We start from the raw sequence: 12,996 nt of genomic DNA, 5'->3' as shown, positions 1-12,996 counted from the left end.
ATGATGATTAACACTAAACTGTAGAAAATCAGTTGAGTCTCCCCAAATGGCTGTTAAAATCTTGTGTTTCTTATAATAAATTGACATATTGATAACACTGAATGTTTTATAATGCTCTTAATGACATGTGGATGCATACTGTATGCATTAGTGAGTGTGTGGTGCTTATGGGGTATGGTCACTTATTCCTTATATGAACTGTTTCAAATGCAAGACATTGATTGCATGAGATTAAGTTTGTAAATGATAGCCTGTGTCCGACTCCTTTTGTAATGTGCACATATATTTATCATCAAACTGTGATAACTGTGTCTAAATTCAGTATATATACGTCTGCCATATGTTGCCACCCCTCAAAAATTTCTGCCCTCTTCTCGCCACCCCATCAATATTTTTCTAGATCTGCCCCTGCCTGCAAGGAGGCTCTTCTAGACAGAATGATGTGATGAAAAGCTTATTGATAATAAATCTTTTACAGAATGAGTTGCAATGTTTATATATATATAGGCTATATATAATTTTCAAAATAACTACGTAATCTTAGTTGAAATAAACTAAATTGTAATCTGGCGCCATATTTCCTCCTCCCTCATACAAGCGAAAAAAACTGCGAAATATTAATCAGAACATGTATCGCTGTTTGTTTCTGATTTACGCGTGGATGTTTATTTTATTTTGCTAAATGACCGAATAAAGGGTTAAAATATTTTAAACGTCTTTATCTTTCCGCTTCCTCCCGCTGAATCTTAACTATTCAACGACCGATGTTGTCAAACAGTGACGCTTTTTCGCTTTTCAGATTGCTAATATAATTTAAAATCAGCGATTAATTAAATATAAAATAAAATATGTGGTAATTAATCTAAAGGTCACGAAGGAAACCTATTATTAATCATATTTTAAATTATTACAATCCCTCCCACCCCCTCTTTCAGTAGTGGTACATTCCTCCGTCACGCTGAGCGGGAGACGGACCGAACCAATCCACCTGCGCTGAGGGGAGACGCACATTCTCATGTCTTTTCATTCATCGCGTGATAATATTTTTTATTCCCGTGTTTCCGTTTTGTTTTTAAATCTAAGTGTTTATAGAGTAGTTTTTGAGTGAGTAGATATGCAGAAAGGTGTGAAGGTGAGTTTGTATACACACAGTATGCTGTGTTGTTAGCCTGAGCTAATAACGTTAGTTAAACACGGCTATCCTTTCTATTTACTTCAGTGTCGATATCGGTGAAATTATAATAAAGTCATAAGTAACAGTAACCTTAAGGCTATTTTTATTTATAATAGGGATGTATCTGTTGGTGCAGTGTTTTGTTTATTGTCTCTCTGTGTTGGTGGCACATAATAACTGTTGTTTTTATTAATTAACCCTTTGTTTTCTCAGATGAAGATGACATCTGATCAGAACACAGATAGTTTTTCTCCAGGAGACATCGTGTTTGCTAAAATGAAAGGTTATCCTTTCTGGCCTGCCAGGGTGAGATTAAATGCAGCAGATTTAATCACATATAGTCTTATATGTACATGAGATTAATTAAAATCTGACTGTTGTTTTATGTCACACAGATTGGTGAAGGAAAAGCCCCCAAAAATAAGATCCCTATCTTCTTTTATGGAACACATTCAACGTGAGTAAACTCTCTCTCTCACACACACACACACACACACACACACACACACACACACACATATTATATCAAATGTGTGTTATGCTTTGACTGTTTCAGAATGAGTGTATCATAACAATGCAGTGTTTAGTTGTTTTGAACAGTCTATATCTCTGCTCTTCCAGAACATTTCTCTTCCCCAAAGACATCGTCCCCTACTGGCCGAACAAAGACAAGTACGGCCGGCCAATCAAAAGAGGTGGCTTCGAGGAGGGCATGTGGGAGATCGAGAACGACCCGGGTGTTTGCCTCAGAGGTCAAAAGGTCAGTGTTTATAATCTGAGTTATTAGAGGGGTAACGGTACACAAAAGTCATGGTTTAGTATGTTTTCATTACATAAAAGGAAAAACTAAAAAGTTACCTTTTTACATCTGTGGCTTTGTCTTTAAAGGAATAGTTCACCCAAAAATGGAAATGCAGTTTGTAGGTGAGTTTGCTTCTTCATCAGATTTGGGGAAATGTAACATTGTATCACTGCAAGTGAATGGGTGCCGTCAGAATGAGAGTCTGATAAAAACATCACAATAATCCACAGCACTCCAGTCCATCAGTGAACATCTGGAGAAGACAAAAGATGAAACAAACCCAGAATTAAGGCATACATAATCCATAATAACACTTCCTCCAGTGAAAAAGTGTTCTGGTCTGAATCAGGAGAGAAATCTGCACAGATCAAGCAGCGTTTAAACAGCTCTAACTCAATGTTTTCACTGGATGGAAGTGTTGTTATGGATTATGGGCTCATATTTCAGCCTTGAACAGTTAAATATGGTTCATTTGGTTCTTACAAACACAGTTTTTCGCTTTATTAATTCGGTACACATGCATGCCAACCTGAAAGATTAGCACCAAAGATTTCCAGTATAGATGCGTGTACCGTTACACCCCTAAGTGTTAAAGTTTGTGTTGTTCGCTGTTATAAAACCCACTGGACCATGAGTTTTGTGTTTCTGACAGAAAGCAGCGCTAGTCAAACGACTGTCAGAGAGTCGACTGAAACTGCAAGACAGGACGAAGAAGAAGAAAGCAGAAAATCAGACAGAATCAGCGCCGAACAGAGATTCGAGGGAAGCTCTTGTGAAACCCAGCAAAACAAACTCTGAATCCGTCACGCCGGCAGACGCTGAAACAACCGTGACAATGTCGACCTGCTCCAGAGATTCAGCGGCAGAGGACAGACGGACGGATAAAGACACGCCTGCGAGGAGTGTGACATCAGAGAAGACGCTCGCGGCAGGAAGGAGGATTTTACCATCCAGGAAGTTCATTTTAGCCAGACGAGCATCAGCATCAAAGACGCTTTCCAGTCGCAGGAAACACGCGCTGAACAGAAAGATCATTTGCACCGACAAGAAACCCATAGACGCTCATAATCACAAACAGGTTTGTGTGAATCAATCACGCTTTGTTTCAAAACAACCAAACAAGTGCTTTGTTTACAGCGGTAACCAAGGAAACGCTTTAAGCTCCACCTGCTGCAGTGTTCATAGGTGTATTGTTTACATTTACATTTATTCATTTAGCAGACGCTTTTATCCAAAGCGACTTACAGATGAAGACAGTGGAAGCAATCAAAAACAACAAAAAGAGCAATGATATATAAGTGCTATAACAAGTCTCAGTTAGGTTAACACAGTACACGTAGCATGGGATTTTAACTAATATAATAAATAAAAAGAAAACAGATAGAATAAAAAAATGAAAGAATAGAGCAAGCTAGTTAGAGGTCTTTACACATACACATACACACACACACACACACACATACATATACAATTGCATAATAAATGAAAAGAATATAGAATACAAAAAGATTAGAAAGGTAGTTAGATTTCTTTTAAAGAATAGAATTAGAATAGTGAGTGTTAAAGTTAGAGGGTCAAATAAAGATGGAAGAGATGTGTTTTAAGCCGATTCTTGAAGATGGCTAAGGACTCAGCTGCTCGATTGAGTTGGGGAGTTCATTCCACCAGGAGGGAACATTTAATTTAAACGTTCCTAAAAGTGACTTTGTGCTTCTTTGGGATGAACAATCAAGCGACGTTCACTTGCAGAACGCAAGCTTGTAGAGGCACATAAGTCTGAAGTAACGAATTTAGGTAAATGGGTGCAGAGCCAGTGGTAGTTTTGTGGGCAAACATCAATACCTTGAATTTTATGCGAGCAGCTATTGGAAGCCAGTGCAAATTGATAAACAGAGGTGTGACGTGTATTCTTTTTGGCTCATTAAAAATTAATCTTGCTGCTGCGTTCTGGATTAATTGTAAAGGTTTGATGGAATTGGCTGGAAGACCTGCCAAGAGAGTATTGCAATAGTCCAGCCTGGACAGAACAAGAGCTTGAACAAGGAGTTGTGCAGCATGTTCCGAAAGAAAGGGCTTGATCTTCTTGATGTTGAATAAAGCAAATCTGCAGGATCGGACCGTTTTAGCAATGTGGTCTGAGAAAGTCAGCTGATCATCAGGATGGAATGAGAGGTAGAGTTGAGTGTCATCAGCATAGCAGTGATATGAAAAGCCATGTTTCTGAATGACAGAACCTAATGATGCCATGTAGACAGAGAAGAGAAGTGGTCCAAGAACTGAGCCCTGAGGCACCCCAGTAGTTAGATGTTGTGACTTGGACATCTCACCTCTCCAAGATACTTTCAAGGCCCTATCTGATAGGTAAGACTCAAACCATTGAAGTGTGTTTCCTGAGATGCCCTTTGCCAGTAGGGTTGATAGGAGGATCTGGTGGTTAACCGTGTCAAAAGCAGCAGACAGATCAAGCAAGATAAGTACTGAAGATTTGGATTCTGCTCTTGCCAGTCTTAGAGCTTCAATAACTGAGAGCAAGACTGTCTCAGCTGAATGTCCACTTCTGAAGCCAGATTGGTTGATGTCAAGGAGATTGTTGTGTGTGAGAAATGTAGAGACTTGTTTGAACACAGCTCGTTCAAGTGTTTTTGCAATAAAAGGAAGAAGGGAAACTGGTCCGTAGTTCTCTAAAAGAGATGGGTTGAGGTTGGGTTTCTTAAGTAGTGGAGTTATACGTGCCTGTCTAAATGATGAGGGAAAAACACCAGTGTGGAGTGAAGTGTTGATGATGTGAGTGAGTGCAGGTACAACAGGAGAAATGGCTTGAAGGAGATGAGATGGAATAGGATCAAGCGGACAAGTTGTAGGGTGATTAGAAAGGATGAGTTTTGAGACTTCTGCCTCAGAGAGTGAAGAGAAGGATGTAAATGAGTGTAAGTTTGCTGGTGATATGAGCTTGACTGATTGTGGTGTGGAAAATTGTGCACTAATGTGTTTAAATTTATTAATGAAAAACGTTGCAAAGCCGTCAGCTATTAGAGATGAAGCAGGAGGAGGAGGAGGACAAAGAAGTGAGGAAAATGTTTTAAAAAGCATGCAAGAGTTAGATGAATTGTTAATTTTGTTATGGTAGTATGTCCTTTTAGCAGAGGAGAGAAAGAAGATAGGAGTGACTGATACACAATAAGATCTGTAGTATTTTTGGACTTGCGCCACACCCTTTCAGAAGCTCTAAGCTTAGAACAGTGTTCGCGTAGAACATCAGATAACCAAGGGGCAGAAGGGGTGTTACGGGCTGGCCTGGAATATAAGGGACAAACAGTGTCTAAACAAGATGTAAGAGTGAAGCAGAAAGTATCAGTTTAGGGGAAGGAAGTGAAGATGAAACCATTGCAGAAAGCTGGGAGGGTGAAAGTGTGCGTAGGTTACGTCGAAAGATGACATGTGGAGGGGTGAGTAATGTGTCAGGGATCATGTTGAGGTTAAGAGTGAGGAGGAAGTGATCCAACGTGTGCAGTGGAGTAACCACAACATGATCAGTAGAGCAGTTTCGTGTATAAATAAGGTCCAGTTGGTTGCCTGATTTGTGAGTAGCAGTAGTTGACACTCGGTTGAGATCAAAAGAGGCAAGCAGAGTGTGGAAATCAGCATACAGAGGTTTATTTAGATGAATGATGAAATCTCCAAGCATAACTAGGGGAGTACCATCCTCAGAAAAGGTTGAGAGCAACACATCTAATTCATCCAAAAAGTTACCCAGTGGTCCTGGGGGTCGATAGACAACTACAAAATGTATTTTAAGAGGGTAGGTAACAGTAACTGAATGAGATTCAAAAGGAGCTGTTGATACCCAAAGATGGTGAAGGATTAAATTTCCAATCATTAGAGATGAGCAGACCAGTACCTCCACCTCTTCCAGTCAAACGGGGGGAGTGGGAACATGAGAAATTATTGGAGAGTGCTGCAGGTGTAGCAGTGTCCTCTGGTTTGATCCAGGTCTCTGTCAGGGCCATGAGATTAAGCTTTGATTGACTAATAATAGAAGTAATGAAAAATCGGTTAAATAAAAGTAATGAAATCGGTTTACAGCGGTAACCAAGGAAACCCTTTAAGCTCCGCCTGCTGCGGTGTTTATTTAATGCTTTGTTTACAGCGGTAACCAAGGAAACGTTTGAAGGTCCACCTGCTTCGGTGTTCACAAGTGCTTTGTTTACAGCGGTAACCAAGGAAACGTTTGAAGGTCCACCTGCTTCGGTGTTCACGAGTGCTTTGTTTACAGCGGTAACCAAGGAAACGCTTTAAGCTCCATCTGCTGGCAGAGAGTGAATCTGCGTCTCGTTCAGCTCGTCTGCTGTTTCTGTTTCATACAGATATTTTTTATGTATACTTTCACAAAACCGAAGTCAAAGCATTCTGTCTTTTAACGTCAAATTTCGAAATTATACAATTTAATTTAAATTAAAAACTGCTCATGTTGCATGTATGCAGCATCTTTGTTTGGACTGTGATTAAAATGCAGTAGTTTTCTCTCATTTTAAATTGAAAGAGCACAGACGAAGCCTTATTTTGTTTATATGACGAATACATGTTACTTATTTACTTGATTTGGGGCTTGTTTTAAAATGTCAGTTTAGTTTTGTTATTTACATTTAGTCATTTAGCAGACACTTTTATCCAAAGCGACTCCCAAATGAGGAGAACAGAAGCAATCAAAACCAACAAAAGAGCAATATTAGTAAATTATTATTAGAGTTATATTTAAATTAGGGCCGGGACTCGATTAAAAAAATTAATCTAATTAATTAGAGGCTTTGTAATTAATTAATCGAAATTAATCGCATTTTAATCGCATATAAATATTTGACCTGGGAACAGTGAGAAGTAATTTTTTTTCACATGGATTTATAGTATACCATTAAATAATGATTGAATACATAAGCTTAAGCAACAAAATATTGTTTATTTTTGTTCAACAAAGTCTAGCCAGACCAGTGCAATTTTTGCCATGAAGTATAGCAATAGCATATTTAGAAACAATTTAGAAATAGTACATTTCAGAAATTCAGGAAGCTTATAGGTGCTGGAACCTTCTGTAAAGTGTTTTTTAAGTAAAACACAATACTGTCAATTACATTCAGAACATTGGAAACCCTGACTATTAGAAAACATCTCTCTGTTGCTTCAGAGGCCATAACATACTAAGTCCAACTCTCAACAACCTTGGCCAAAACAATAAAGAGTTCAACATAAACTGTTGCACCAACAAAATAATACATAGTTCAACATAAAGTGTAAAGTCCACGCTAGCTGCTATATGTTTTGCGTTGAGGTGATACTTGAGGCTGCGTGCCGCGGTGATATGCGAACGCTAGTTGGTGCTTCAGTATAATCGGTCCGCCGAAACAAATCCAGTGAGAAACGTTCCGCGGTGCAAAATTTTTTTCTGTAATTAGTTAACGCGTTATTTTTTGTGTAATTAATTAATCTCAATTAACGCGTTAAAATCCCGGCACAAATTTAAATTTCACAAAGAAACGTGCAGCATTTTGTCCAAGCAGTAATAAAAGGACACATTTAATTTCTAATAATAACCTAATCTTGTCGTGAATTGTGAGCTGAGTGAATCGTTTCATCGCCGCTGGTTTACATTGGAACATGAGTTGTTGAGTTGTTTGTCGATGTGTTTTCTTGTTTGTTGTAACCCTTCAGCGCTCGAGGGTCACGCGCTCGACCGCAGATCTGAGCCAGAACACAGACGAGATCCCTGCGACGCCGAGGACTGAACCCGCTCTGAAGAGGAAACGCTCGCCAGCTGATCCTGATGTGAAGGAGGACACTTGTGTTCCTCTTCCTGTGACGCACAGCTCCAGCCCAGCAGGTCAGCTCAAGTCTTCTAATCGAGCGTTGACCTGGAATCTGTTTAAAAGGCGTTAGGGATGCACCAATGCCTTTAATGAATGCATGAATTGCATGTATTCTGATCTGCTTCTTAATCAGGGGTCAAAGTTCAAAGCGCGAGGAAAATGTGTGTTACTCCACACATATTTATGCATTTTAATGTGACAATATAATACATGCGATGTATTCGTAATGAGACTCATTTATTATCCTGCTGTTGTCAACAAAAAGAAGAACTGGGGTCTTCCTGCGCATTTCCGCCAAAATAAAAGCTGAGAAGAAGCAAGATCTCCATCAACATTTATGTTAGTAGTTTTATAATTTTACTGTATCACAACAGCTTATTACAGCATTGACACGTAGTGTTGACATTGGGATCTGTAATGATTTAAAAGTCTTTTCTGCTCAGCGACGCTGCTTTTATTTGTACAGTAAAAATATGATCTGATGGCCAAAAAATATTATTTTATATTATTTTAACTTATTAATTTTAATAAGTGTGATTTGTTGGTATAATGTCTGCAAGAATGTTACAAAATGTTCAGTGTTAATTTTTTTTTTTATAGATAAAAAAAAAAAAAAGACAAAACAGTAAAAAGCACATTTTGGTTATTTAATTTATGCAATGGTGAAAACAATTAGAAAAATAAATTTGGGGAAAACTTCAAAAACAGTTCAGATTTTTTAAATCCTTTTCCCCATTTTTTTTTTTCTTTTTTATTCCTTTTTTTTGGTTAAATCAAAATTTTATAATTTAGAAGCATGGCTAACTATTTTAAACCTTGAAACTTATACAATAGAACAACAATTTATTAAAGTTTAACAAAAAAATATTTTTTAAGGCCTTATTTATTTATTTATTTATTTATTTTTTAATTCTGTGATTTATGTTTTATGAATTAAAGTTTTATTAATAAAAAGCTTATTTAATTAATTGTAATCATGAAACTTAACAGCATTTTATCAAAGTTTAACAATCAAATTCTGTTTTAATTTGGATTCTGTTTTAATGGTTTAATTAAATTATTATAATCAAAAAACATGTCTGATCAATTTAATTGATTGTTGGAATTTTACTGTTAAACTAAAAAAAATTAAGTTAAGATTTTAATAATAACATTTCCCATTATGACTATCATTATATGAAATAATAGTTTAAATTTTAATAATCAAAACGCATGTGTAATCAAATGTCAATCAATTTTAATTAGTATTATTAATCAATTTTATTTTCCCTAAATTATATGTTTTTGAATCATGTTTTATTACTGTATGTTTTCAAGTCATAAATTATTTCCCCTGTAATTTCTTAAGATTAAACCAAACTTTTATTTTGCCGGTTTGTAGTGATGACGAGTTATATTGAGCAATAATATCAAATCCTGCTTGCTATATTTGCTCTGTATTAATGTTTAATAACTCACATTACAGAAGTGAAGTGCTTAAAGTTTTCATTACAGAAGAGCTATAATTGATTTATAATTTACAGACTCAAAGAAGAAGCGTCTCACCGAGGAACAAGAAGAACCGAGCGAGGTCAAGAACATGAACACACAAGACGAGGACGAACAGAATAAACCCAAACAGATGAACAGAGACGTTCTGATTGTCTCTGAAAAGAGAGACGAGACAAAAGAGGAGAAGAAACCGAAAGATGAAGAGGTGAGCGCGGAGGAGAGCACTTTAGAGAGACGGAGGATCAGCGATCTGACGTCTGTCTGTGTCTCTGTGTCTCTCAGAGGAGTAAGATCCTGGCCGAGAAGAGGCAGAGCGTGCTGAAGTCACTGCAGGGGTTAATGACGTCCACCAGAGGAAAGACTCAGAGCAGCGCTGAGAAGAGCCACAGAGACACAGAGCAGAGCGAGTGAGTGACATCACCATGTGTTTACATGCAATACCACAAACAGCCACTGGATGTCACCCAAACTCCACTTTACGCATTTCTGTCACAAATCTATCAATTTCTATCGCATCAGGATGTGTTTACATTCATACAGATCAGAGGGTTCCTCACCAATGTATGCCATGTGATATCTGTTCTCCAAAACCTCAAAAATTCAAACAAAGTGATTCGATTCTGTAGTATATACAGCGATTTATCAATGTTATGTAGCTATTTTAACCCTTAACTGTCATCCCCATGTTTTAAAATACACAACAAAGTGCACTTTCCAAACTCAAACTTAAAAATTATAATAATTCATGACCGCTTTTTGAATACAGACCTAAAGTTGGTCTCTTTTTAAGTAAGACTTAGTAGATCATTACAGAATTGAAGTCATTTGATATAGTGAAAGTATTAAAAAGTTACCAATTTTAACTATGTTTATGTTTACTAAGTAAAAAATTGGTTTAGAATTGAAGCATATGTCTACTTAAGTTGTATTCCAAATTTGAAGTTGATATTAAAAAAAAAAAATTCATATAGGCTATTTTATTTAGGTGTTATACCACAAACAGCCACCGGGTGTCACCCAAACTCCACTTAATTGTTTTTTACGCTTCTCTGTCACAAATCTATCTAGCAATATTATATATATCACAAAATATGGAATCTTGAGACTCTTTCCAACAATATGTGTTTCGTCAAGATTATACAATTTTCCACCTCCTGCACCTCAGTAATCAGTAATCTTATGACTTGATAACAGTCAAGTCTTTCAGTAAAAGAGTAAAAACAATCATCAAGCATTTGTTATGATGCGTTATTGCCTCATTGCTATTATATATCGTTGTAGCTAATGTTATTGTCACAGCTAGAATGGTTCTTGTTATCAGTTATTGCTATGCTTGATGTTATTGTAGTATGATTATTATGATATTAATCTGTGTTGTAGTTCTCGTCATTAACGGAGTGTGTTTCTACAGACAGCAGAACAACAACAGAGAAGAAGAAGAAGAAGAGCTCAGAGGTGAACACACACATCACACACTGAATCCACTCGAGTGTGTGTAGATCTCTAACTGTGTGTGTGTGTGTGTGTGTGTGTGTGTGTTTCAGCTCATTCTCTGTCCGTCACAGACTCTTTACTCTACCGGCTTCATGATGACATCAGGATCTCAATGACGCTCGAAAATCCAGTATGACCCTATACAACACACTCTAATGTTTTCTAAACAAAAAAGTTGAGATGAACAAGTAATATTGTAAGTGCTACTGTGTAAAAGGAACGCTGCTGTAAAAAGCACTTCATTTGTTTAAAGTGTTTGCAAACCAAATTACACTTTTGTTCATAAAGCAGTACTTTAACATGAGAAAAGTGCACAATACACTACTTTTGAATGCATTATTAGATTTGTGCGTAATACGATTAATTGCGATTAATGACAGACAATCACACGATTAATAGTTGCCCAGCACCAGCCCAGCAATATGTTAATGTCATGTACAGTAGAGCTGCTTGTAGATGATTATTGATTGTTGTGTGTCTCAGGATGTGGGTAAGTGTGTATTGGCTCTGGATGAGTTGAGCAGCGTCTCGGTCTCGTCTCGAAACATTCAGAAGCACAGCGAGCTCATCGAGACGCTCCGAAAGGTACGTGTGTGTGTGTGTGTGTGTGTGTGTGTGTGTGTGAAGATACTCACTGCTGCAGGGTCGAGCCGAGCTCAGTCTCACAGTGTGTGTGTCTCTGTGTGTGTGTGTGTGTCTCTGTGTGTGTGTGTGTGTGTGTTTCTGTGTGTGTGTGTGTGTGTGTCAGATGCGCTGGTTTCGTGGCAGCGAGGCGATCATGTTTAAAGCCTCCATGTTGTATCATCGCTTTAAAAACATCTACCTGATCGGAGACGGCGAGGAGCCTCTGAGTCAGGAGTACATCGCTTCTCTGAAGGAGGAGACCGAGACGGACGCCGGAGCAGGTAACACACACTCGTGAGAGCACCGCACGGCCTTCTGGGATACTCTGATGGGTCAGGAACTGAGCGCTGACCTCCTGCTCACAGAATTACTAAAACAAAAGGAAACCAGTTCTTTATTTAATTTTTGTCTCTATTTTTTTATTAATTTTAGTCATTTTAGTACATCTAGTTGCAGATATATTTTTAGATATATTTTATAAAATTATTATTATTATTTTTTTTTTCCATTTTACATCTTAAGTTTTTTTTTTTATTAACTAAAACCATAAAAAATTACTTTAACTATACCAATCCTGATATGTCTTTTAAAAATAATATTTTTTTATATCAAAAAATAAATAAATAATAATAATTTTATATATTTTTTTCTATATATTTTTCACGTTTTTTTATTCTTAAATTTGATCATTTTAATATAATTAATTTATAGTCTTGGTGAATTATGTCAGTTGATATATTTCCCGTTAGTGTATTTCAGGTTTGTGCTGATAACCGTGCGTCTCTGTGTCTGTGTTCAGCCGTCTGTCTGACGAACGTCTGTGAAGAGACCCGAGATACGAAACCAGCGCCTCAAACCACTGAACACTTGCCTCACAGGTGTGACATCATCATGACATCATCGTGACATCACAGCCAGCCTCGCTGTCTGCGCTCTCAACCTCACGTTACAGAAATAGTTCAAACTCTGCCCAAAAACTTTGTCACCTGCCCACCAATGGATCCTCTGCAGTAAATGGGTGCCACCCGCCCTGGAGGAAGCGTTATTATGGATTATGTGTTTTAGTTAAAGGGATAGTTCACACAAAAAAAATGATTAACTCACCGTTGCACATGGACAGCTACAGTAACATCATCACACACTATATCTGATCTCAGAGCGGTGCTAATATAACAGACGCTGACTTTAATGAATGCAGTTAGTCGTAATATGTTCTAGCATTGTCTGTCATGTTCTGAAACCCCGGGATTTGTATATTATAAAGCACTCGCATGTGCTTCCTGTTACAGAGAGTATGCATTAAACTGATCTCCAGTGATAAAAATAAATAAATAAAAGATTAATAAACAGAAATGTTTCTTGAGCAGTAAATCATCATATTATTCTGATTTCTGAAGATCATGTGACACTGAAGACTGGAGGAATGATGATGAAAATACAGCGGAGCATCACAGAAATAAATTATGTTTTAAAATATATTCAAATTGAAAGCAGTTAATTTAAATGGTAGAAATATTTCAAAATTTTAAATTTTTTTCTGTATTTCTGGTCAA

At 37.3% G+C, this 12,996-nt stretch overlaps 1 protein-coding gene across 1 annotated transcript; it reads left to right on the top strand.

Moving 5' to 3' along the window:
* Window positions 1-951: 951 nt before the first annotated feature.
* Window positions 952-12,796, top strand: LOC127944608 (PC4 and SFRS1-interacting protein). The gene is made up of 13 exons (XM_052540659.1): window positions 952-1,132; window positions 1,388-1,480; window positions 1,570-1,631; window positions 1,796-1,934; window positions 2,629-3,054; window positions 7,680-7,848; window positions 9,358-9,530; window positions 9,608-9,732; window positions 10,737-10,780; window positions 10,870-10,949; window positions 11,303-11,404; window positions 11,568-11,724; window positions 12,243-12,796. Exons 1-13 carry the CDS (start codon window positions 1,115-1,117, stop codon window positions 12,347-12,349), a joined length of 1,695 nt encoding a protein of 564 aa, XP_052396619.1. The 5' UTR covers window positions 952-1,114; the 3' UTR covers window positions 12,350-12,796.
* The last annotated feature ends 200 nt before the right edge of the window (window positions 12,797-12,996 follow it).

Source organism: Carassius gibelio, chromosome A23, assembly GCF_023724105.1.
Source record: "Carassius gibelio isolate Cgi1373 ecotype wild population from Czech Republic chromosome A23, carGib1.2-hapl.c, whole genome shotgun sequence".
NCBI lineage: Eukaryota > Metazoa > Chordata > Actinopteri > Cypriniformes > Cyprinidae > Carassius > Carassius gibelio.
The sequence above is the reverse complement of the archived record's forward strand: the minus strand, read 5'-3'. Positions and strand labels throughout refer to the sequence as shown.